We start from the raw sequence: 23,248 nt of genomic DNA, 5'->3' as shown, positions 1-23,248 counted from the left end.
CCATTAAATACAACAGATTCTCTGCCATAGGACAGCACATACAAGACTCCAAACATAGTTTCACCAGTATTGACAATGACATAAACATACTTAAAATCATTAACAAAGGCCCCCTCTTAAACATTACTGAAAATTGCTTTATCCACCTTGACCAGTACTTCAACCCTAATTTCAATTTAAACGACATTTCTGAAAAACCCAATATCCTTTTTGACTTCCTAATTCTTCTTCTCAAAAATTCCAAATTCCAAAACCCCAATTCTATTTTCCATGTCTTACATAGTTCCCACCCACATTTTCTACCTCCAATAACCCACCCTCCTAACCCACCTTAAACTACCCCTCCTTCATTTCCCTATCTTATCTTTCCTCATTACCATCTAACTTCAATTTCTTTTAATCTTTCTCTTATTTCACTATCACTCTTCCTCGTTTAATTTATTCTCCTCTTTCAAAAATTTTTGTCTTGCGCCAACTTCGACTACTTCAATCATAACCTAAAAATTTTTTCTTTTTTAAAAAATATAGCGCACTGTGCATATAAGTTTTCATTTGTTTTCCGATATTGCGCTTTTTACTACATTTTTTCTTCTCTCTACAATTGTTTTTTCAAGTCAACTGTTTACCAAGAACTTAACTGGAGTACGGGTGCTCATTCGCTTGTACTAATTGGCGTCGTATATTTTTATATACGTACTTGGATTCCCGCAGCCGTGACAGGTTCTGGACCTTCGAAACTTTCTCCACTCTACTTTGGTGTTTGGCCGCAGCGCGTGACCTTGAGTGTGCCGCGCTGGTCACCGGGAGCTGGCGGCTTTCTAAAACAGATCTGTTCGTCTGCGAATTCAAGCCTTTTTGATCTTCGCATGTTGATTGGTAGTGTTGTGACTTTGTGCAGGACAGAATGTGGTGTCGTGTCTTTGTGCCTAACAGAGTGTGAAACTGACCTCCAACATTCATAAACATTTTACATGTTTTTTTATGGCTGATGATGACCTAGACTAAGGTCGAAACCGGTCTCATTTAAATAGAAATGTGATTGCTACGTTTCTTTCTTTTGAGTATTGAATAGGTTGAACCTCCTTTCCAGTTATTTAATTTTTAACATAAATCGCTAGTGCACATAGCGAGAAAACGATGCCGAAGGTAATCGATCACATGCAGTATCATCGCTGGGGTGCATAAATATTGGTAACGGAAAAAATCGCACACGCTTAATCGCTCGTAATAACGGATGCGCTAGTGATAGGGTTCTCACTGTAACCGAAGGACGATACACAGTTTAATATAGGAATTTTGAAGGGACAGAAAAAAGTCGTCGCTATAACAGAGTTCTCATTATATACCGTATTCGCTATATCAGACTTCTACTGTAATACGTTTGTCGTGCAGTTCAGTTTGAAACGTTGTAACTCTCTTTCCAAGAAATCTTTCTCATTGCCAATATGAGTAATTATTAAACGTTGCCCCTTCCTCATAGAATTCTTTAATATCCTTCAATATTTTGTGTGATGCTAAGATTGAACAAACATGGATGCAGATTGAGGTTGTGTTAAGTGCAAGCAGTGGTTAATTCGGAAGTGACAACACTAGTTCTAGGCCTAATTAGCATGACGTCGTTCATCTCTGGTAAATAATACTGTATGGGATAATAAGGTTCGACAAATAGTGAACGCAGATTGAGGTGTGTATTATAAGTAAGCACCGGCCCCTCGATGCAGGGGTAGCATGCTTGCCTCTTACCTGGAGACCCCGAGTTTGATTCCCAGCCAGGTCAGCGATTTTTACCTCGATCTGATTTTCGATGTCAACTTAGCCTACGTGATTACAATTGAGGAGCGAGATGGCGGCCCCGATCTGGGAAGCCGAGATGATTCATCATGCTAACCGCACAACACCTCATAATCTGCAGGTTTTTAGGCCGAGCAGTGGTCGCTTGGTAGGCCATGATACTTTGGGGCTGTTGCACTGTGGGGGCATTTATCAGAACATAGGATCTACGGAGTGCTCAGCTGCGAAGTTGCTCTCTACTGAGGAGAGCATGGAGACTGAACCACTCATTATTGTGGATGGGGACGAAGACAGTGATGGTGGAAAATGGCAGCTAACTGGACGGCAATCATTCTCATTTCATTGCATTTTTCATCCACACAGTAGCACTGATGCAATGGAACTGCAGTAGTTATGGTTGTCGTTCGGCTGAGCTGTGTCAACTGTAGCCAACCTAGACTGTCTATAGGAATCTCGCCTGAGACCTGGACACGACACGACTATGTGAGGATTTTGCCACCTGTGGATGATGGGGTATTTGGATTTGTACCCTAGTCCAATTCGACACATTCAGCAAATTAGTCTCACTGCATACTCATATACAGCAATTGCAGTTCGCACTCAGTTGCCATAATGACAATGGTGTGCTATATTTACATGCCATTTTGCACATTTGTATCTAGTCTGATTAAACTCAGAACTTTTCTTAGTAACTATAATTATATTATTATTATGATTATTATATTCTATAAACATGAGTCTAGTGAGTTACTTTCAGCTTTACACAAAAGTGATCAGTGCAGGAGTGAAAGATAACATAAAAAACTGAAGTGGAGTGATGCAGCTAGGAGGAACCTTTGGTCTTCTAGTTTTCCGACCTGATGAATAACTTAGTGTAGGAGGCTCACTATCATGAAATGTCGGGATCATTCCTTGCTTTTTACGTACATGTCCAGTCGCTGAGGTTTCACCTGCAATACTGGACTTCGCTACATCTTCACTTGACAGTTCTCTAAACTCTTCGTCTAATTCAAATAAATAATCATCGTCACTGCTGTGCGAATTTTCTCAGTTGAATTTGCGATATAAAAGCAGCAAATATGAATGAAGAAGAAATACGTATGCGCGTTTATTTAGACAGCAGTCGAGGTGACCTCAACCTTGGACCAGAAAAGGTTAAAAGTTGTTTATGTACATCACTAGATGCCAGACATGTTTCAAGAACCTTGATCGTCGTCTTCCTCAGCGGCCAATTAAACTTTCAGACCTATCTGGGACTTGATCTATCGCTACCTCGTAATATATTTAAGTTATTATTGAATATAAGAAAGTCATCTGCATAAAATATTTGACATTTCTTATACCAATTAATTTGATATTAAAATATTAGATTTCTCAACAAATACATTTTAAAATGACCTAATATTCGGTGTTCTACATTAATTACAATTGAAATTTACGAGAAATTCATAAGAAATTTCAAATATTTTATATAGATGACTTTCTTGAATTCAATAATAACTTAGATATATTATAAGGTTCTGATAGTTCAAGTCCCAGATGTGTTTCAAGGTTTAATTGGCCGCTGAGGAAGACAACGATCAAGGTTCTTGAAACATGTAGAGCATTTAGTGATGTGAATAAACAACTTTTAATAGTATTGACAAGGTGGACAGTGTTCTCCAGGATGTTGTTATTCACTTACCTCCTCTTGCTGGGAGAAGTGAATGGCAGCAACACCTTCTGGGGCTCTACGTCTTCCTGCGCTAGCAGGGAAACTTCTTGAGCAATTGATCAACCAGTTCAAATTTTGTGTGCTTGATACTCACTCCAGTACTGCTCATGGCATAGTTTGCCTTGTGTAGTAGTGCCCCACTTCCAGTAAGAACCTGATGACCTTTGTGACAGTCACCATTTCCCCATTCCTGTAACGCTCTCGAATAAAATAAACTGAGCAAAAATGTTGTCTACTTCGCAAGGCAAATTGGCCGGAGTTTTCCAATGTGCAACGTTTGCTGATGAGGTGCTTGGGTCTGTTGATGATCACATTTGCTCCATTACAACTGTAGTACTAGCTGTTACCTTTCTCAACCAGCATCCCTCAGCAGAAACAGGATGATGAAATTGCAGCTTCCATAAGTGAATCGGTGGACTTTTATCATTATCGTTGGAATGTTATGACTAGGGCTCGGAAATTGAAGACCTATAAGTTGCCTAAAAAAGACCTGTAAAAAGGTTTAAAAATATAAGAAAAAGGACCTAAAAACTGGCGAAAAGATGTAAAAATGCGATGAAAATTCATTCATAAATTTCGTTTTATATTTTATGAAGGAATATGTTTTAAAATGCAAAATTCTGGTTGTATGCAGCATACAGTGCAAATCTATATGAGTGAAATACTTCTTTCAGGCATTATATATTTTTATATTAACATAATTTAAAAAAAAAAGGAATTCTGTGTTTGTTAGAAAAAGTACCTCAGAATTTAGAATTAATTCAGCGAACCCTCAATGGGCATCCTAGAGAAAGAAATTGAAATTAGTATAATTGGAATCATATTTAGCTAAACCACACTAGGTTTACAGAAATTGGAATTCGGAAACCTTGTCTCAGTTGGCTTTGCAGTACATCACAGTAGTCATCTCGAGGTTCTTGGGTGTAAAGGATCATCGGTTTTTAGACGGCACGTTGCGAAACATCGAGAAACTTCTCTCCACATCAACAGATGTTAAGGGTTCATACTTGAAGCAAGTGAGGTCTTCCTCTTCAAAAACACATCAGAATTTTCTCCTTTCAATATTTCACTTATCTTGGACATAATTTGATACCCCTGCTTTTTTTGACCATTAGTTTTGTTTATTCATTTCATTTTCATTTCATTTTCTGTCTTACTACAGAAAAGATATTTAAGAGGTGATGGATGAACTAATAATTCAAATTGAAAATGGGCAGTATAAATGCAGTCGAAAAGAGTTGAAGTTGCAAAAAAAGCCGTTAAGATCTTAAAAAGGCCCCGTGAGGCAAAAAACATCAAAAAAGGCCAAATAAAACCCACCGTTTTCTGGCCTGCAGTGACCCAGAATGAACATGTATTATGTTCAGCCTTGTCTTCTAACACTCGAGAGAAAAAAAAGTACTTTTCCCCAACTTCTGAACCATTGTTAAGCACTTGTGTGCCAAAGTTTTTTTTTAAATTATTATTATTATTATTATTATTCGAGAGAGCAAGAAAGTTACTTGAAAAAAGTATGTTTCCTTCATAACAGCACATGCCCCATAATCACAAGTGTGACGAAACTCTACCGTTTTGTCAGGACATTCAGTTTCCATAAAACACTTTTCCGCCTTATCAGTACTTTACATTTTACTATACTTAATTACCGTACATGTTTGGAGAGCTAACTACACTCTTCTTCAGCAGTGCCAAAACATCAAACTAAATCTTTGGACTTGATACATTTGTACAAATACAGTTATCAACAGAACAGTTATATATAAATCTTGAAATCATTAAAATATTTCTTTGTGTCTTACTTACTATGTCATTTAGTTAAAACTTTAAAATAGAATAATTTTAAATCATGAAATGAATAAAACCTATTAAATTATTCACAGCAAGCAAAGGAGCAAGGACATGTTTGTTTGGTTCGGACTAGTGTAATGTTATTTTAACTTTTGGATAAATTTGGTACCAGCTGAAACTGAAGAATTTGACGGTTAAAACGGCTCGCATGATCGGACGGGATTAAGAGGAGAAATTTCTGATTTATGTGAAAGGTCTCGGAAATATAGTAGACTTAAGAAAAAGAGAAATTTCAAGAAGAGCAGAAAATATTTTATATTCAACATATAGTGACTAACTTAATAGGTTTCATTTATTCTATGAATTGAATATTATTATATTTTAAAGTGTTTACCAAATAACATGGTAAGTGTAAATTTAGACCAAAAAAAAATTCTTTTTTAAGTGTAAATAAGGACTTAAGTTCTGAGAGTAGAGCAGATTTTAGTATACATACATACATACATACATACATACATACATACATTATCATTATAGACTGTTATGCCTTTCAGCGTTCAGTCTGCAAGCCTCTGAGAATTTACTAAACGTCGCCACAATCCTCGATTTGCAACTAGTGTTGTGGCCTCATTTATAGTGACTAATTTAATAGGTTTTATTCATTTTATGATTTGAAATTATTCTATTTTAAAGTTTTTACTAAATGAGTAAGTAAACAATTAAGACACAAAGAAATATTTTAACAATTTCAAGATTTATATACAGTTGCTCTGTTGATAACTGTATTTGTACAAATGTATCAAGTCCAAAGATTTAGTTTCATGTTTTGGCACTGCTGAAGAAGAGAGTAGTTAGCTTTCGAAACATGTACAGTAATTAAGTATAATAAAATGTAAAGTATTGACAAGGAGGAAAAGTGTTTTATAGAAATTGAATATAAGTCAATACGAATAGGATTGAACCAACATAGTTAAAATAATCAATTTTGTCAGGGCATGTAATGAACTTCATTTTTAACATCTGTGAGTCAATATTTAAAAGAAATACATTTTCCAACTAATTTATGTTAAAAGTACATGTTTCATCCCTCATTGAGGACATCTTCACTTTGTAGAAGATACATTTCCAAAATACATAGCAAATAAACAAATAATTTTGAAAGTCTGGCAGTGTTTTGCCATTATTGCTGCACTGTGTTCTTCAAAATGGACAAAGTTGCCTGATTTAGCTCAACAGTATTGAGGAATTTTTGTCATTTTCCAAGAATTTTATCATTTGACTCTCAGACATTAAGAGGGGTGCCATAGGCGACAGGTTCCTATAGCCGAGTAAATATGGTACTTGGATTTCTGAAGGATGAACGGAAGTCCATTCGGTACTCAGTGCTGTATGGCGTCAGCAATTGAAATGTCACTGGTAATGTGAGTGTTTTTAAGTCGTCTCGGTAACGTGCGCTGATAGGGTTCTGGATTTTCTCCCATCTCATATACTAAAATGGAGTGTCAAATGCAAATGTCTGCATAGCAGTTAAGGTCGTACGATTATTATTTTTTTTGCTCTCGGACACGAAGCAGCCAAATTTCTTTTATCCTTTTGAACTGTTATTATTTTGCTTGAAAAAACGTGCTACCTTAGAGAATTTAGTTTCTAGTTGTCTGTATCTGTTGATCCAGTTATAGAAGTGTATTTTAATGCTCGTTTGTAGCTAGAGGTTGGGGAGAAAGCCATAACATGCTGCATGCCAGAGTGTGTTGTTGCAGTCTCGGAGTTACAGCTGCTATTGCAGAGTTGATGTGTGTATGTTGGTTGTGCCTGGCTGTCTACAAACTTAGTACTTCTTTCCTCTGTAATGTAGAACTTGTTTGGTACTTAACTTGGTGATATGATTGCATGGTTGGCTGCTTTTTTAAAATTGTTATTATTTGTTTGCATGCTCTGGTATTTGGTTTAACAGGTAATATTCATTGCTAGATTTTTTTCTATCTTAAATTTTAGAACATCATAAAGGAAGGTGATGGGGAAGGGATAATCTCTGGTGTTTAGTTTCTGTTTTGAAGATGTGCCATTTATTGTTGTTTTTATAATTTTTAATGTCCAGTTTAAAGATGTGTTGAATTAAGCTTGATCATTCTGGTGAGGGAATGAGGTGAGGAATACGTTAAGACACAGGGAGATGCCAGACTTCCTTGTAAACAATTAAAATATTCTATACTTTGCACTGTTTTACTTCTAAATTGATGTTTTAGTCAATTTTGGCTCTGTCTGGTGGTTGTAACATAGACATCCAACCAATTCCAAGCTGTCATTCATATTGATTTATATTGACAGAGCGCAATCTCGAAACCTAGTTGCCAAATCTTATATTTACATTCACCCGTGGTTTTTCCGCAGCAGAACACGTTATTCCATATGGCCCTTAATCTAAGCATTGTACACATGAGAGGGGTTCAGGGGCTGGACGGAGGCTATTTATGCAGAGTCCAATAACGATCAGGAAGAAGCAGAAGACCATGTGGTTAACCTGTCTCGCTCAGCGTGTATGGTATTCGGTACGGTTCACTATCTTTTGCATTTTTCTTCAGTAATTGTTTTTCATGTTAGTCTTTATCTCCCTAGCATAGCACAGTATATCGAAGTTTATAGTTTAGCATAGCATAAGTTAGTACAGTACAGGTTTAGTAGTTCAGTGTATAAAAACAGCTGTTCATAAGTTACGAATTTCATTATAGTCCATATTGACAATTGATCACTATCAAAGGTGTACCTTTCTCTACCCTCTGATAGTAAAAATAGCTGTAGTTTTATTTACGTCTGTGTTTGGTTAGTGTACTAAGCGGTTCACTGTTCTCGAGGTGGAAAACTTGTTAGCCGAAGGTGTGGCAAATGTCGATGCTGATGACTGGAAGAAAGTTGTGCGCAGTACACAAAGAGTAATATGTGAAGCGTGGGAAAATTAAGGTGCGGTGGAGAACTGCGTTGAAAGCTTAATATCATCTTTGGGAGTTGGTGACAGTGACAATGATTCATCATTGGAGGATTCCAGTGACTGACATAAGTGGAGTGTTCCCTTTGTAAGCCATAACCTCCTTCCTGTGCCAACCATTAGCGGTGAGTGATGTGTTATTTCCTGATTCTCTTTTATTCTCTTTTTAGTGTTGGATGATGTTAGTAGGTGTAATTTTTGTGAATTTGTTTTCAATCCATATTCATGAGTTTTTCTGGGTATGGTATTACATTTCACGAGGGCTGTTTGCCGCGATCTTATTGCATCAGCTGTTCTCATGACAGTAGTGTGCTGGCAACGGCGGAAAGGCGATGCTCGTGTGTGTTGGAAAACATCAGTTTAGAAGTAAAGCTGTGCGGAGTATACAGTGACCTATACGGACATACTGGATTTACTTATGTGTTAACTTGTTCCCTAATTTTTTTATTTTTTATCCAGTATTGGAATAATGAAATCGCCTCCCCCCCTTCCCCATAGGCTTCCGTATACTTAGTATTTTATTATTATTATTATTATTATTATTATTATTATTATTATTATAATACAGTAATAGACTAGAGAAGCAGACCCGGCCAACAGCTGGAAACTGCAGATGATGATGATGATGATGAATAATAATAATACAGTAATAGACTAGAGAAGGAAGAAAAGGGAAAGATACTATGAAAATTGAGAGACAAAACCTTGAAATTGTAGAAACCTTGAAGTATAGTAGCACCCGAAGTTGCATAAAGGTTACATTTTTTTTTTTAATAACCTTGCGTAAGTCGCATGGTGCTCAAGTCTAATTAGTAGACACCTACATCTAACTTCATAGTAAACTGAAGTATTTTAATGGGGAACATTTGCATAAAAATATAACAGTTTTGACATATAAACATAACACATAATAACACACTGAATGTTCAACTGTTCACATAATCAAATAAGACATGTCTTGTGGCATACGATATGCCAGGGCCGGGGTTTTTATTACCAGGGAGTCTGTTCACTCTGTAGAGCAAGAGCCAACAGAGGGGGATTGTGGAGAGTAATGCCGATGAGTAGCGTTTAGAGGCAGTGTTAATTGAAAAAAAAAAAAAGAGAGAAGAAAAGGTGCTAAAATAAGTGTTCTTGCAGGTTATGGACCCATCATTTCCCACTTTGCATGGGAAACAAATATTTATGCTATGGAACCGTTATCGGACCCACATGGAAAAAAGACGGTGACAAGTGGTTTGACACTATTGAGGATGGAACTAAGGTGTACTTTGCTCTCTGCTTTCTGATGTCCCACAATCATAAGCTTTAATGTTTTGAGAGTCCAGTTTTTCAGAAGACAACGTGTAGTGAGAAGTGCCTCTATGTATACCCAAATGTTTTGAGATTTACCGCACAAAATCTTCGTTCTAATGTCGTCGTTGAGTACAATTATTTCAAATGTGTCATTGCATGAAAATTCTGGTGGTTGTTCCATGTATGGCATTTATTTCAGAGTGGTGCACAGTAGTTCTGACCAGATGGCTTACTCGTATTGAGGGCTATTTAAATCTGATTTCTAAGCAAGCATGTGGGACCATTAAACATGAAGCAATTGGGTTAACCGCCTAGTACTGAAGATATAAAATGCAGTGAAACCTCATTAGTACGCTCCTTGTTATCACGTTTTCCTGCTTAGCACATCGTAGATTCGAACTCCCGACTCTCCTTGTATTAAATCTATATATAAAAATACCTCACTTAGTACATCACAAATTTTCACTATTACCGCTTAGTACGATCACATTTTTCCTAACCCAGGAAATGTTATTTGTCATCCCTTGTGAAAGGAACTCTGGGAAAGGAAGAGCCCTCACCAGAGTTATGTGATAATGGGAAAGACCTTGAATTCCTGAACTTCACAGGATAATTTGCAACTTTGAGAAGCAAGCCATTAGCCTCAGGAATGTTCAGTTTTGCTTGCCGGTTAGCAGCGAGATTGCTGAAGAACTACAGTGAACCTGTTTGTGCTTATATTTCATATTCCATTCAGAAATCAGAGATTTATTTTGTGTTGAGTGGTACAGGGAAGGGTATCGTAGCGAAGTTTTGTCACCTGATAGCCTGTATCTGGATTAGGAAGTTGACTAGTATGGTGCATATAGATTCAGAAATCCAATTTAGAATCAACCGTGCTGGAGCATCTTTTGCCAAACTACGATCCCGAGTGTTTGGCAGTCATGATGTCAATGCTGCAACAAAGATCCTTGTATAAAATTCAGTTATATTTCCCAGCTTGTTATATAGATCTGAATCCTGGACATGCTACAGGCTGCGTATTAAAAAGTTGTAACAATATCACCAGCAATGTTTAAGGAGAATTTTGCATATAACCTGGCAAGACAGACGCAGAAATGTCAGCGTACTTGAAGATGCACATAACGCCAGTATAGAAGCCATGGTTTTAAGACGTCAGCTACGATGGACAAGCCATGTAATACGCATGCCTGACAATCGCATTCCCAAGCAAATGTTTTACTTTGAGTTAACAGTGAGTAAACGTTGTTTGGGAGGTCAGAGGAAGCGATTTAAGGATGTAATTAAGGCTAATATGAAGATGTGCCACGTTGATGTCAACAACTGGGAGACCTTAGCCCTCAACCATTCATCCTGGAGATGTTTAGTTCATCGCGGCACACTACTTTTCGAAGAAAACCTTAGTCACCGTGCGCGTAGAGGCGCGCGGCTGTGAGCTTGCATCCGGGAGATAGTAGGTTCGAATCCCACTATCGGCAGCCCTGAAGATGGTTTTCTGTGGTTTCCCATTTTCACACCAGGCAAATGCTGGGGCTGTACCTTAATTAAGGCCACGGCCGCTTCCTTCCAACTCCTAGGCCTTTCCTATCCCATCGTCGCCATAAGACCTATCTGTGTCGGTGCGACGTAAAGCCCCTAGCAAAAGAAAAAAAAACCCCTTAGGCGAATCACGAACGATAAAAGGCAACTAAGGAAGAAAAAAGAACGATAAAGGAGAACAATGGCTGCTCCACCTGGGACTCTCTACCATCTCTGCAGGAAATTCTGTGCCTTCCATATTGGGCTGTTCAGTCACCTACAGACTCACAGATGAAGAGGAATTCTGATTGGAAGACCGAACTACTCGTTTTTGAGTGTTTGCTATTGATTGATTTTTTATTATTTGTCTTGTGATAGCCTAGTTAAGGATTCGGAATAAATCATGTAATTTCTTAGTAATTGTTACCGTGTTTTAGCGGTAGGTAGAGGTGAAAGAAGGTGCGGGCTTGAACGGGTCTCCAACTACGGAATCAAAGTTAATGTAAAATTTAACAAGGTTATATTTTCTTTTCAAAATTAAGAAATAAAACAAGTACGGCAGGTACAGAGTAGCAAGGCAACAAAAGGAGCAATTACAGTATTTACAGTATTTGGGCTTCGAGCCCTGAATTCACACTTCTAGGGCAATTAGCCCAATTTTACTCCAAAAATAAGTTTTACCAGAGGGGCAGAAAACCCCATTCATGTTCAGGAGCACTTGCTCCAAATTACACAGAAAAGCCTCCTCGAGGCATACAACACTCAATTTTCAAGAAAGAGCCACACGCTCTCAACCTTTAGGCCTCTCAAAGGCCACACCAAACTCCACCTTCAAGTTGTCCTCTCAGGACATAGACACAGGGGTAACATACCCAACCTACTGAGGTCTATTAAATGAAAAAGGTTAATTACATGACCTCTAAAATAACAATTTGAGAGGAGGCGATCTGCACTCCTAATTTATTTGTTTCAAAGCCTAATTTGGCTCTAGGCCACTAATGCAAGGGCTAATCCCATACTACTGAGGTGACTTTAGAAAAGCACAATTTACTTTACAATTAAGGAAGAATCGGTTGTGAGAAATAAGTTCACCTCAAAACAAAATGAGTGGGAGCTCGAGAGGGTTAAGCACTCTCTATCCCAATATGTAGCTTTAAAAGATAACAGATGCTAAGAGTAGTTACATTTTAGGAAAAGGTTACATGATAGAAACGCTTCGGACCCGCCCCGAGAGTTAAACTGCTGAGCTAGCAAGAAAAGAAGTTATTAAAAGGCCATTACCTTGGTGTAGAACTGCTCCCCGAAGAAAGAGGCGCTTCCCGCCCCCTGCTATGTACTTTACACACTAAAAGATGGAACGGAAGTGGCACCGAGACCCTAACATCAGCAGTTTATATACTCTCGCGGAAGGTTCGAGGCGTTTCAGGGAAGAAAACACCCGCCCACAATCACTTTATTGGTTAGGGATAAGCAGCATATTCAAGTTGGGGGAAGATACATCAGAGTGGTCAGAAATTAATTAAAGAAATTCGGGATTGGCTAAATACAAAACAAGGGGAAAGAGAGGGGTATACAGCCAACTTAAACAATAACAGAAAGAAATTTAACAAGAAACAAACTTTTGAAATACAAATTTCTCCAAAAAGCAGTTCTTTCACATCGCACTAGGGTGCACCATAGTAATTTTTCAGTAGTGTCCTCTAGAAGAGAAAGTTCACACTTCTTACTACCGGTAAAACAAAAATACATCAAAAGTGGCACAGTTCAAAAACTCCAAACTTTCCAAGTAGTGACATCTTCTGAGAAACTTGAAAATTAATACCGTCAATAAAGTTCAGACTTCCTCCAGCAGAGGAGTTTCAACTGGCGCAAATTTTAAATTAGCAGCGTGGAGGTGTACCGCCCGGTACAGTAATGAAGACAAAACTAAAATCTGTTAGAAAGTGGACTGGCACTCGCATCTTTTAAGTGCACAGAGGTAGCGTGAATGTTGAAACTCGAATCTTCGAGTTTCAACTCCATCGTTCGAAATGTTGTTGATTCAAAATGGCAGCTAAAGTCACAGTCGCTCACAGTTGAGGTCGAGTGTAACCCCCAATTCATTGTCTTAAGAGTGTGACCAGAAATTAATGTTTAATAACCCACTGGTCTGAAATAAAAGTCTTTTATTACCATCTGATTTAGAAAGATACTTTCATATATTTATGGGCCCCCATGCAAATGTTTTCATATTTGTTGTTGTTGTTTTTCTTTACACCTTTCAGTGCACTGATGTTATTTTATAATCCCCAGTGGAAAAACGTTTTCACATTTGTTCTCTCATGTTTTTCACACCTTTTAATATTCTTACAAGTAATGAACTTCATTCCAGTTCTGTATTGGCTTTAAATATCAAAGACAAAATTCTAAAACAATTTAATTGCATATAGTCCACGTATTCAATACACATTTGCCATTTGATAAATGGTCTTTCTATAAAGCTACATAGGACATGTTTTGACCTAGCCAAGAGGTCATCAGCTAAAATGACACAAAGATGAAGGACACGTACAAAAAACTGTGATACATAAAAAACTTGAGATAAAATGCAATGGAAGTCCATGTTAAAAATGTACGCAGCATCAGAACGGTCGCCAGTCAGTGTGGAGGTCGACACCGACCTAACCTGATCTATACAAGCACAGGGCTGGAGGAAGGAGGAAATCCTGGCTATACTTGTATTCTCCATGAAGAAATATGACAGATTTGTTCAAAACTTCACTCTGTTTCCAGAAGTATGACAAATAGAACAACATTGAACAGTCTTCACAATTTTTTAAGTATCTCCTCCAGCCAGCCAATAGTTGTATTAAATACGGTTAGACTGACACTTGCAACTAAATTCATCCAGTTTTGAAGCTTTGTACATTGTAAGCACAGATTTTCATTGCATTTGTTGAGTGTATTTTATCTCAAGTTTTTTATGTGTTACTGTTTTTTGTATACGCCTTTCTTCTTTGTTATTTTATCTGACGATGACCTCTAGGCTAGGTCGAAACATGTCCTGTGTAGCTTTTCAGACAGACCATTAAATTCTTTTAAAATTTTATCTTGGACCTTTTCATATTCTTCGTTCATCTTTGGAAATTGTAGATATAGTTTTCACTGGACCCACGGATACATGACGTAAATGCTATCATATTGGAAAAAATCGTATATAGTGTTTCCAAATCCCTGTTGGATAGTTTTTATTTGTGTATTCAATAGTATGTTTTCTCGCTTAACACGTTCTTTTTCCTTGTCCCCTACAGAACCGGCTTGACGAGGTTCTACTGTCTATAATCTATCAGCTTCATGGTCCATATTGATAATTTGAGCATACAAGTATGAAGGATGAGTTTTCCACCTAATCAATACTTTATTTTACAAAGTGTTTAAAATTATTTACTTTAAAAAACAGTACCGGTTTCGACTTATAAATAGGTCATCATCAGCTGTTGATGAACCTGCTTAATAGCGATTGTACATAATAAAACATTATTAAAAATTAATTAAACAAGAATGCTTTATTCTAATATACTAATGTTATGATATATACATATAGTACAATTAAAGGGCTTTGACTTGATGGAGTCCCATTCAAATATCTATGCTGTATGCCAACATTATGCCAAACAAGATATATACATATGGTACAATGAAAGGGCTTTGGCTTGCTGGAGTCCCATAAATGTCACATATTCCAAAAATTGTATAGCTTAGAAGTTAAAAATAGGGTACAGTTCTTAGGGAACAAAGGGTCACTGAGGTTTTGGTGTCAAATTCAAATTCTATGCAGTATGCCAATATTATGTCCAACTGTTGTATAGATAGAATCAAGGTGCATTGTTGGGCCACAATTTTGCGGGGAACGTTGCGTTCAGTAGATTGAGGTTCTGTAACTTGTTTAACAGGTACTGATCAATGATAGTTTTTCAGGATCCTTGTTGAGGCATATCATGCCATGTATGACATCTTTAAATTAAAGAAAGTAGGTTGATAGAGCTCCCTCTTCATACTTGCATTTATGCCTAGGTAAATTAAAAAATCTGAGAAAGAAAAAGGAAGTAGGAATTAGAATTAGAATAACTGATACAGAGTGCCTGCTAAATGGTTTGTGTGCTATAGAGTGTGTTTTACTTACATGTGGACTGTCCTCGAGTATAGTCGGGAGCATGCTGCACACTGTTGCGTGTACGTCGTGTGGCTGTCATAATGTTCAGATTCTTGTTTAATTAAGTTTTGTTAATGTTTTATTATATACAATCGCTATTAAGCAGGTTCATCAACAACTGATGATGACCTATTTACAGGTCGAAACCGGTACTGTTTTTTAATGTAAATAATTGTAAACACTTTGTAAAATAAAGTATTGATTAGGTGGAAAACTCATCCTTCATACTTGAGGTTCTGCTGTGCGGCACTAATTTGTTACGGTGTAGTAAAGTGATAAAGGGGTCTGTTAAAACATCCTGTATGCAGCCAGACGTTTTCTTTCTCCTGACATTTTGGCAACAGGGAGAACTCATGATTCTCTGGCACCAGGAGGAACCTTTGCTCTTGTATGTGCCTGCTGAGAGTGGAAAAATTCCACCCTCTAATTAAGGAGATGGCAGGGGCGCATTCTGATTGGTTCACATATTCCTGTTTTTCCGGAAACTTGCCAGATTGGATTGGACACAAAAATTTGCGATGGTGATTCGGTTCTTGTGTGTTGTACTTTTCTGTCAGTTACCTGCTTCCCAGAAGGGGCTGCCTAGTATCATGGGGCAAATAATGTAAGTTCCTTCTAACTAATGTATCTTAATGTTGGTGGGCATGTAGGAGTCGATGGGACAATCTGGCATACAGTTCTGTAACACGAAACACAAATTGTCTGGATCAGGCAAACTCTTTTCACTTAATTATTTAAATGCAATGTTAAGTTTTTAAATTTGTCATTTGTCTGTTTTCTGTAGAATGGGAACTAGAGGAATCTTCAGTTACAAAGTAGGTTTGTCGCCTAATAGCACGTATCCATTGTATGGAAGTAATTGCATGATCAGGACTTTAGAATCCCCTTGATGTCCGTTAGATTGCTAGTGTTTGTCTTTCTAAAAAAAGTTATTGTTGAACCTTTGTTTCTAAATTTTTAAATCTTGTCAGTTTAGTTCCTTCTGTTGGATGATACTAATTCTTGTTATACAGTATTTGAACAATATGCTTAATTATTCTTGACTTCTATGTTCCGATAACCCATCGTTCCAACAGTTTGTGATTTCTGGACCTGCTTCCCACTCTTTGTTTGATTATGTGTAGCGTGTGTTTAATTGTATTAATGGTATTTAAATGTTTGGTGTACCGAGTTAATTTCACTCTTGAATTCTGTTCTCATTTTTCCCTTTCACCTGCTTTGTGTAGACTCTTTCTTTTCTTTTCCTTCTTAGAAGTCCATATAGCATCCTTTTACCACTATACACATCTTCTTGCAACTCTCGTGTAAATCCTTCCTGACCGGGCGAGTTGGCCGTGCGGTTAGGGGTGCACAGCTGTGAGCTTGCATCCGGGATATAGTGGGTTCGAGCCCCACTGTCGGCAGCCCTAAAGATAGTTTTCCGTGGTTTCCCATTTTCATGCCAGGCAAATGCTGGCTGGGGCTGTACTTTAATTAAGGCCACGGCTGCTTACTTCCCACTCCTAGGCCTTTCATATCCCATCGTCGCCATAAGCCCTATCTGTGTTGGTGCGACATAAAACCAATAGCAAATAAAGAAATCCTTCCTGGCTTTGTCCACTACCTACTTTATTGCACATTCTTTTCTTTTCCTGGTACTTTTTTGTACTTCCGTTTTATCACTATTCCAGACTTGCCATGCATTCCTCTTATTTTTTTCACTGCTGTCTGTACCTGCTCATTCCACCCTGGGGTCTCTCTATCTTTCACTGGGGCCGATGACCTTCGATGTTAGGCCTCTTGAAATAACAAGCATCATCGTCTTCTTCTTTCACTGTTTCAGCTATTCTGCCACAAGCACTGTCTGCACTTCCATGCTTAACCCATTTCTCACACAAAAATCCACCAACATCTCTTCCTCTTCATTCCTGTTTCCATATCTAGAAGGTCCAATTACTTCTTCCATTTCTTTTCTGTCACATCCCTCCATTGCATTCAAGTCTCCCATGACAGTCGCTTCCAAATCCTTCATCTCTCTTTCCATTTCTAGAGTATCTTGGTAAAAGTCTATTTTTCATTAGTAGTTTTTGATTTGTTGTTTCCTCTCCCCCCTGTTAATGAGACGTATATGTTTCCTCTCATGTTGTTTTTTAAGACCCCTTTAGTAATTATAATTTTTCTCACCCAACAGCTCACTCCAGAGAGTAAGCTGAGGCCGAATGGTATGACAGACCTTGCCAGCAACATAGCTGCTCCATCAGAAACCAAGCAGTTGTCGCTGGCAGCTACCAGTGCTGCGCAGGATGAGGCTGCGGTATGTTCTCTTGAAACAGAGTAGTTAGTTAATCCTTTGAAGATGTTTGCAATACAGAAGAGTGCCATTAATACTTTCAACACTGCTATATTTTAACATGGACCCTGGCAGTGAACTGGGTCTTTTTCCTCAATTTTAATACATTATTACACTACAGCAAAACATAGAATATACCTGATTTTTGTATCACATGAAGGTGTCAGCCATCCAGAATGAAGATGTTAATCAGGAAGTACATATCTAAAGTAGTTTAATTACACTAGTTTTATGAAAAACATTTAAAAATGTACGGAAAACCTTTTACATGCAAGTTTTACCAATAAGCCTGCTCAAACAATAAAAATGAATAATTTAATGAGGCTACTTCGGCCATAAATGAACATTTACATTTGAAATACTAAATTTACCTATTTAGGGTGTTTTTGTTTGTTATAGTAGCCCTGAAAACATCGAGCTATGCACAATCCAAACTAACAGGTGAATCATCAGTCTGTCTCTCTTCTAAATGAAGAAATAAGTCCAAATGTCTGGAGAAGTGAAGTATTTTTATCGTTTTTATTCAGAGTAAAATAATGCAGCTAAAAGAAATGCACTTGAAAGTGACGTAACAGATAAAAATCTTGCCCGATCTGTTACTTGATATGTTATCTGGTTATTCATCACTGCCATCTATTTCTGAACCCACTTCTCCACATAAAATATCCAAGATATCACTATCATTGAGCCGGCGTGAGAACAACACAGGTGACGCTACATATTTGGCGCGCTCAGCACCCAGCACATCGAATGCTTTGGTAGAGGTTACGTCAAGGAGAAACTACCCTTTTTAGCGTTTCAATTTGAATTTTCCGATAACTGCTGCATTCTGGTGGACACTAGATAAAGTACTAGGTCCGAGCAAAGGATGGAATACGTGCAGCTGCCTATAAACAAGCACGTAAATCACGCCTGTATGGTATACAGGCACCGTCCACAGCCAGGAAAGCAGTGCGCCCGTATGGGCATACTGTTGAAAGTGTTAAGATCCTCTAGTATTTTTAACTTTTTAAGATCTACAACTGATCTCAATTTTGGGCTGTCGCTCAGATTTCCTAACATTTGTTTGCCTAGTCTTTCGTTAATTAATTTCAAAGAACTTGTAAATTTATTTAACATCTTTGTTGGTAAATTATTCCAATCCTTGTTCCAAGTAGTCCTCTTGCATTCCATCTTTATCTTCATTGAAAAACTCCACTCAGGCTTATTTGTCTACTAAGTAATTCAGCGGCATCTCTCCACTGACAAATTGGAACATACCACTTAGCGGAGCAGCTCATCTTCTCCCAGCCCAAATATTGTAAGGCTTTCATAGCACTACTTATTTGTCTGAAAATGCCCAGAATAAATAGTACTGCTTTCCTTTGTATCTTTACCCATTCTTGAATCAAGTAATCCTGGTGAGGTTCCCATAAGCTGGAACCATACCCTAATATCAGGGTCTTATGGGTGACTTACACGTCCTCTCCTTCACATCCTTACTACACTCATTAGCATATTAAGAGATCTATCTGTAACCCGTATTTACAACCTGGAATTTTGTGGTTACCCCAATGAAGATCTTTCCTGATATTAACACCTAGTACTTACAGCAGGCATATGACATTGTCCCAAGGAATTTGGTATGGAAAACATTGACAGAGGCACAGATTGGGAATGAAACAATGCAGATGGTAATAGCTGTGTTAGAACCGAAGTGGGTCAAACTGAATGGTTCACAGTTGAGACAGGCTTAAGTCTCTCTTACTCTTCATTATCATCATGGATAGAATTCTACATAATGTCGAGGAGAAGATGATGGGCAAGCTGATGACATTGTAGTTTGGGGAGATAATTAATAGGAAGTACAGACACAAGTTGATTTATGGAATGAGAAGATAAGAAATTTTGGAATGAAGATTAGTACTGCGAAAAGCAAGACTTTTTCATGACGAGAGGTAACAGAAATCCAGGTGATGATAAAAATAGGAAATGAACCTCTTGAAGTAGTGAAAAATGTTAAATATCTGGGTAGCATGATGTCACAAGATGGAAATTTGGATGGAGAAATAGATTTAAGAATACAGCATTCTGCAAGTTTCTACCAGTGTGTGAGAGACATTTTATGGAACAAAGATGTGCCATTGAAGTGCAAGAAAGCTTAATACTTATCCTATCATAAACCTATACTGACGTATGCTTCAGCAGTCTGGGTGTTGTCTGAGCGGAACCACAGTAAGATACAAGCAGCTGAAATGAGGTTCTTGAGGAGCATACAGGGAAAGACAAGAAGAGATAGAATACAAAATGAGGAAATAAGGATAAGCGTGGGAGTGTGTAAACTTAGATTGATATAGCAAAGCTAAAATGGTTTGGACGCAATACGAGAATGCCAGGAAAGACAGTACCAAAGAGAACATTCATGGATACAGAAACTGCAAAGAGGCCTAGGGGATGGCCTAGAATGAGATGGAGGAGTTCTGTTGTGGACTGTATTGCAAACAGGGGAGTAGATAGCAATAAAGTACTAGAAGAAGAGTGGTGGAAAGATCGAGTAAGGTGGAGGGCTTTAGAACACTACCTTCCCCAGACCGAATCTGGAAAAGGGAATTGAAGAAGAAAAAGAAGACTTAAAGCAGTCATCTCTACCGAGTGTGTGGCTGACAGCTTGCTTTCGAGTGAAAGTGGGTTCAAACCCCATTGTCGGCAGCCCTTAAGATAGTTTTTCGTGATTTTCCATTTTCACACCAGGCAAATGCTGGGGCTGTACTTCAATCAAGACCATGGTCGATTTCTTCCCACTCCTAGCTGTTTCCTGTCCCATTGTCACCATAAGACCTATCTGTGTCAGTTCAGCGTAAGGCATATTGTAAAATAAATTACAAAATATAAAACATCAGTCGCCATGAGGTACATTCATTCCATCAACACAGTAATTAAAACTGAAGGGACTTTTCCTCTTGGTGAAACAATCTGACTTTTCACCCCATTTATCAGCATACCATTGTCTGCCATCTCACAGCTTTGTCAGTATTTTTGGAATTGCTCACAATGCTGTAACCTATTCATTACTCTCTGCAGTATAACATCATTTGCAAGAAGCCTTATCTGTGATTCCAATTCTTTACTCATATAATTTATATATACAAGAAAACATAAAGGGTACGCTTATACTGCCTTGCGGAACACCCCTCTTAATCATATAGGATCAGAAAATACTTATCATCTTGTGAAGATGGTACTCATGCTAGAACACTGTATGAAGTTGCTCATTGAATTATTGTACACCACAGAAGAACCAGGATCGGTTTGATTATGATGATGCTGAACTGCGGAGGATCTTTTAGCGACGCAAGAAAAGTCCTTAAAAAAAAAAAAAAAAAAAAAAAAAAAAAAATGTTGAACTCCAGCAGGAACTGAATTTAACCAATTGTGGACAACAACCGCAGTTGAACCTCCAACACCTGGGTGATACACATTAAACGAAAAGCTTTTATGAAAGCTTGAGCTGTTTTCAGACCAAGGCGGAAGCTCACTGCTCTGATACACTCTAGAACCTTAAAACTCAGTGAGTCTCATGACGTTTCTAAGGATGGGCTGAGCATTTCGCTGAGGTTTTGAAATCGAGTACGCAAAGCACTGATCTTGTTCATGTAGATGCACTTCCATCTCTGAATGTTAACGTACAATACGATTAATTTAAAGTTAGATGAGCCCCCAACCCTGGAAGAGTTTGATCGTGCCATGGTTTGTATGGCAAAACACGTGGTTCGGATAGTCTTCCTACAGAAATATTTAAATATGGCGGCCCATGTATTACTAACAGTCTTCTTCTTCTTCATATTTTATGACCGCATAGGATCACATTAGTCAGTCCATCATTCAGGGGCTCTTTGAAGGGATTGTTCAGGCTTTGCGGTCCTCCCAGTACTTCTTCAGATGCTCCGATCTTCATGCCCTCTCCTCAGTTGAAAATATGCGTGTTGGTTTGTTTGCTGTAAGGCTAAAGCGGAGCTTTGTATTCTTGAGTTTTGTGTTCAATATATATATATTTTTTTTAATATATGTGTCAGTTTACATTGTGTTCATTCTTATTGCCATAGCACTCGGTTCACAACCGTTATGTATCACCAGGACCTACTGAATTCCACGAGTCTCTTAACAACACAGAGCACCTTTCTTGTACTTTTTTTCCAGACTTCTTAGCATGTATAATGTATTCTTGTATTAATTACTACTCACCTACATCACACGTAATATTTCATTTTCATTTGCAACATTTCAACCACACTTCATATTGTAAATTATATATTCATAGGCTCCTCACTGCTAGAAAACATGTTTTAGGACTTTGCCAAACATTGTGTATGTTTTAATATGGCTGATGAAGACCCCGAGTAGGGTTGAAACTAGTCCCATGTAACGTAAATATTGTAAATACAACTTAGTATTGAATAGGTGGAAAACTCTACTGTGCATTATTTATATGTTATCTCAGTTCAATACGGACCAACAACATGAAATTCATAACCCTTGATATTTCCAGATTTCCACAAAGGTCTGATCTTCTCCTGGCGCTTTGTAGCTCTTTAATTTATTCAGTGCTTGGTAGACTTCCTTTATTGTGGGGGGGATTGATGTTCTCTGGTGGTGTTTTTATCAGGGTGCTGGTGTCCAAATGAAGGAGTTCTGTAGGTTCCTCACAATTTAGAAGCTTGTTGAAATATTTAGCCAGAAATTCTGCATTGTCTTTATTGTTATGAGCCAGCTTACCATTTTCATCCTTCATCAGTAGGGTCGGGAGAAGAGAGTATTAAACATACATACATACATACATACATACATACATACATACATACATACATTATCATTATCATTATAGTCCGTTACGCCTTTCAGCGTTCAGTCTGCAAGCCTCTGTGAATTTACTAACTGTCGCCACAATCATCTATTTGCAACTAGTGCTGTGGCCTCATTTAGTTCTATACCTCTTATCTTTAAATCATTAGAAACTAAGTCTAACCATCGTCGTCTTGGTCTCCTCCCCTCCATAGCAGAGTCCATTATCCTCCTAGGTAATCTATCCTCCTCCATTCGCCCCACATGACCCCACCGCCGAAGCCGGCTTATGCGTACAGCTTCATCCATCGTGTTCATTCCTAACGTAGCCTTTATCTCCTCATTCTGAGTACCCTCCTGTCATTGTTCCCACCTGTTTGTACCAGCAATCATTCTCGCTACTTTCATGTCTGTTACTTCTTACTTATGAACAAGATATCCTGAGTCCACCCAGCTTTCGCACCCGTAAAGCAAATTTTGTCTGAAAATAGACCGATGTAAAGATAGTTTCGTCTGGGAGCTGACTTCCTTCTTACAGAATACTGTTGATCGCAACTGCGAGCTCACTGCATTAGCTTTACTACACCTTGATTCAATCTCACTTACTATATTACCATCCTGGGAGAACACACAACCTAAATACTTGAAATTATCGACCTGTTCTAGCTTTTTATCACCAATCTGACATTCAGTTCTGTTGAATTTCTTACCTACTGACATCAATTTAGTCTTCGAAACGCTAATTTTCATACCATACTCATTGCACCTATTTTCAAGTTGCAGGGTATTAGACTGCAGGCTTTCAGCACAATTTGCCAC

The 23,248-nt window shown here is 38.0% G+C and overlaps 1 protein-coding gene across 1 annotated transcript in view; it reads left to right on the top strand.

The window, feature by feature from the left end:
- Positions 1–23,248, top strand: part of pins (G-protein-signaling modulator pins) — a 120,696-nt gene that overhangs the window by 42,407 nt on the left and 55,041 nt on the right. Inside the window, exon 10 of the mRNA XM_067156042.2 lies at positions 17,453–17,575. Coding sequence (XP_067012143.2) covers positions 17,453–17,575 — 123 coding nt within the window. The remainder of the gene's footprint in view (positions 1–17,452; positions 17,576–23,248) is intronic.

Source organism: Anabrus simplex, chromosome 12, assembly GCF_040414725.1.
Source record: "Anabrus simplex isolate iqAnaSimp1 chromosome 12, ASM4041472v1, whole genome shotgun sequence".
NCBI lineage: Eukaryota > Metazoa > Arthropoda > Insecta > Orthoptera > Tettigoniidae > Anabrus > Anabrus simplex.
This window is presented reverse-complemented; position numbering and strand designations above follow the sequence as displayed.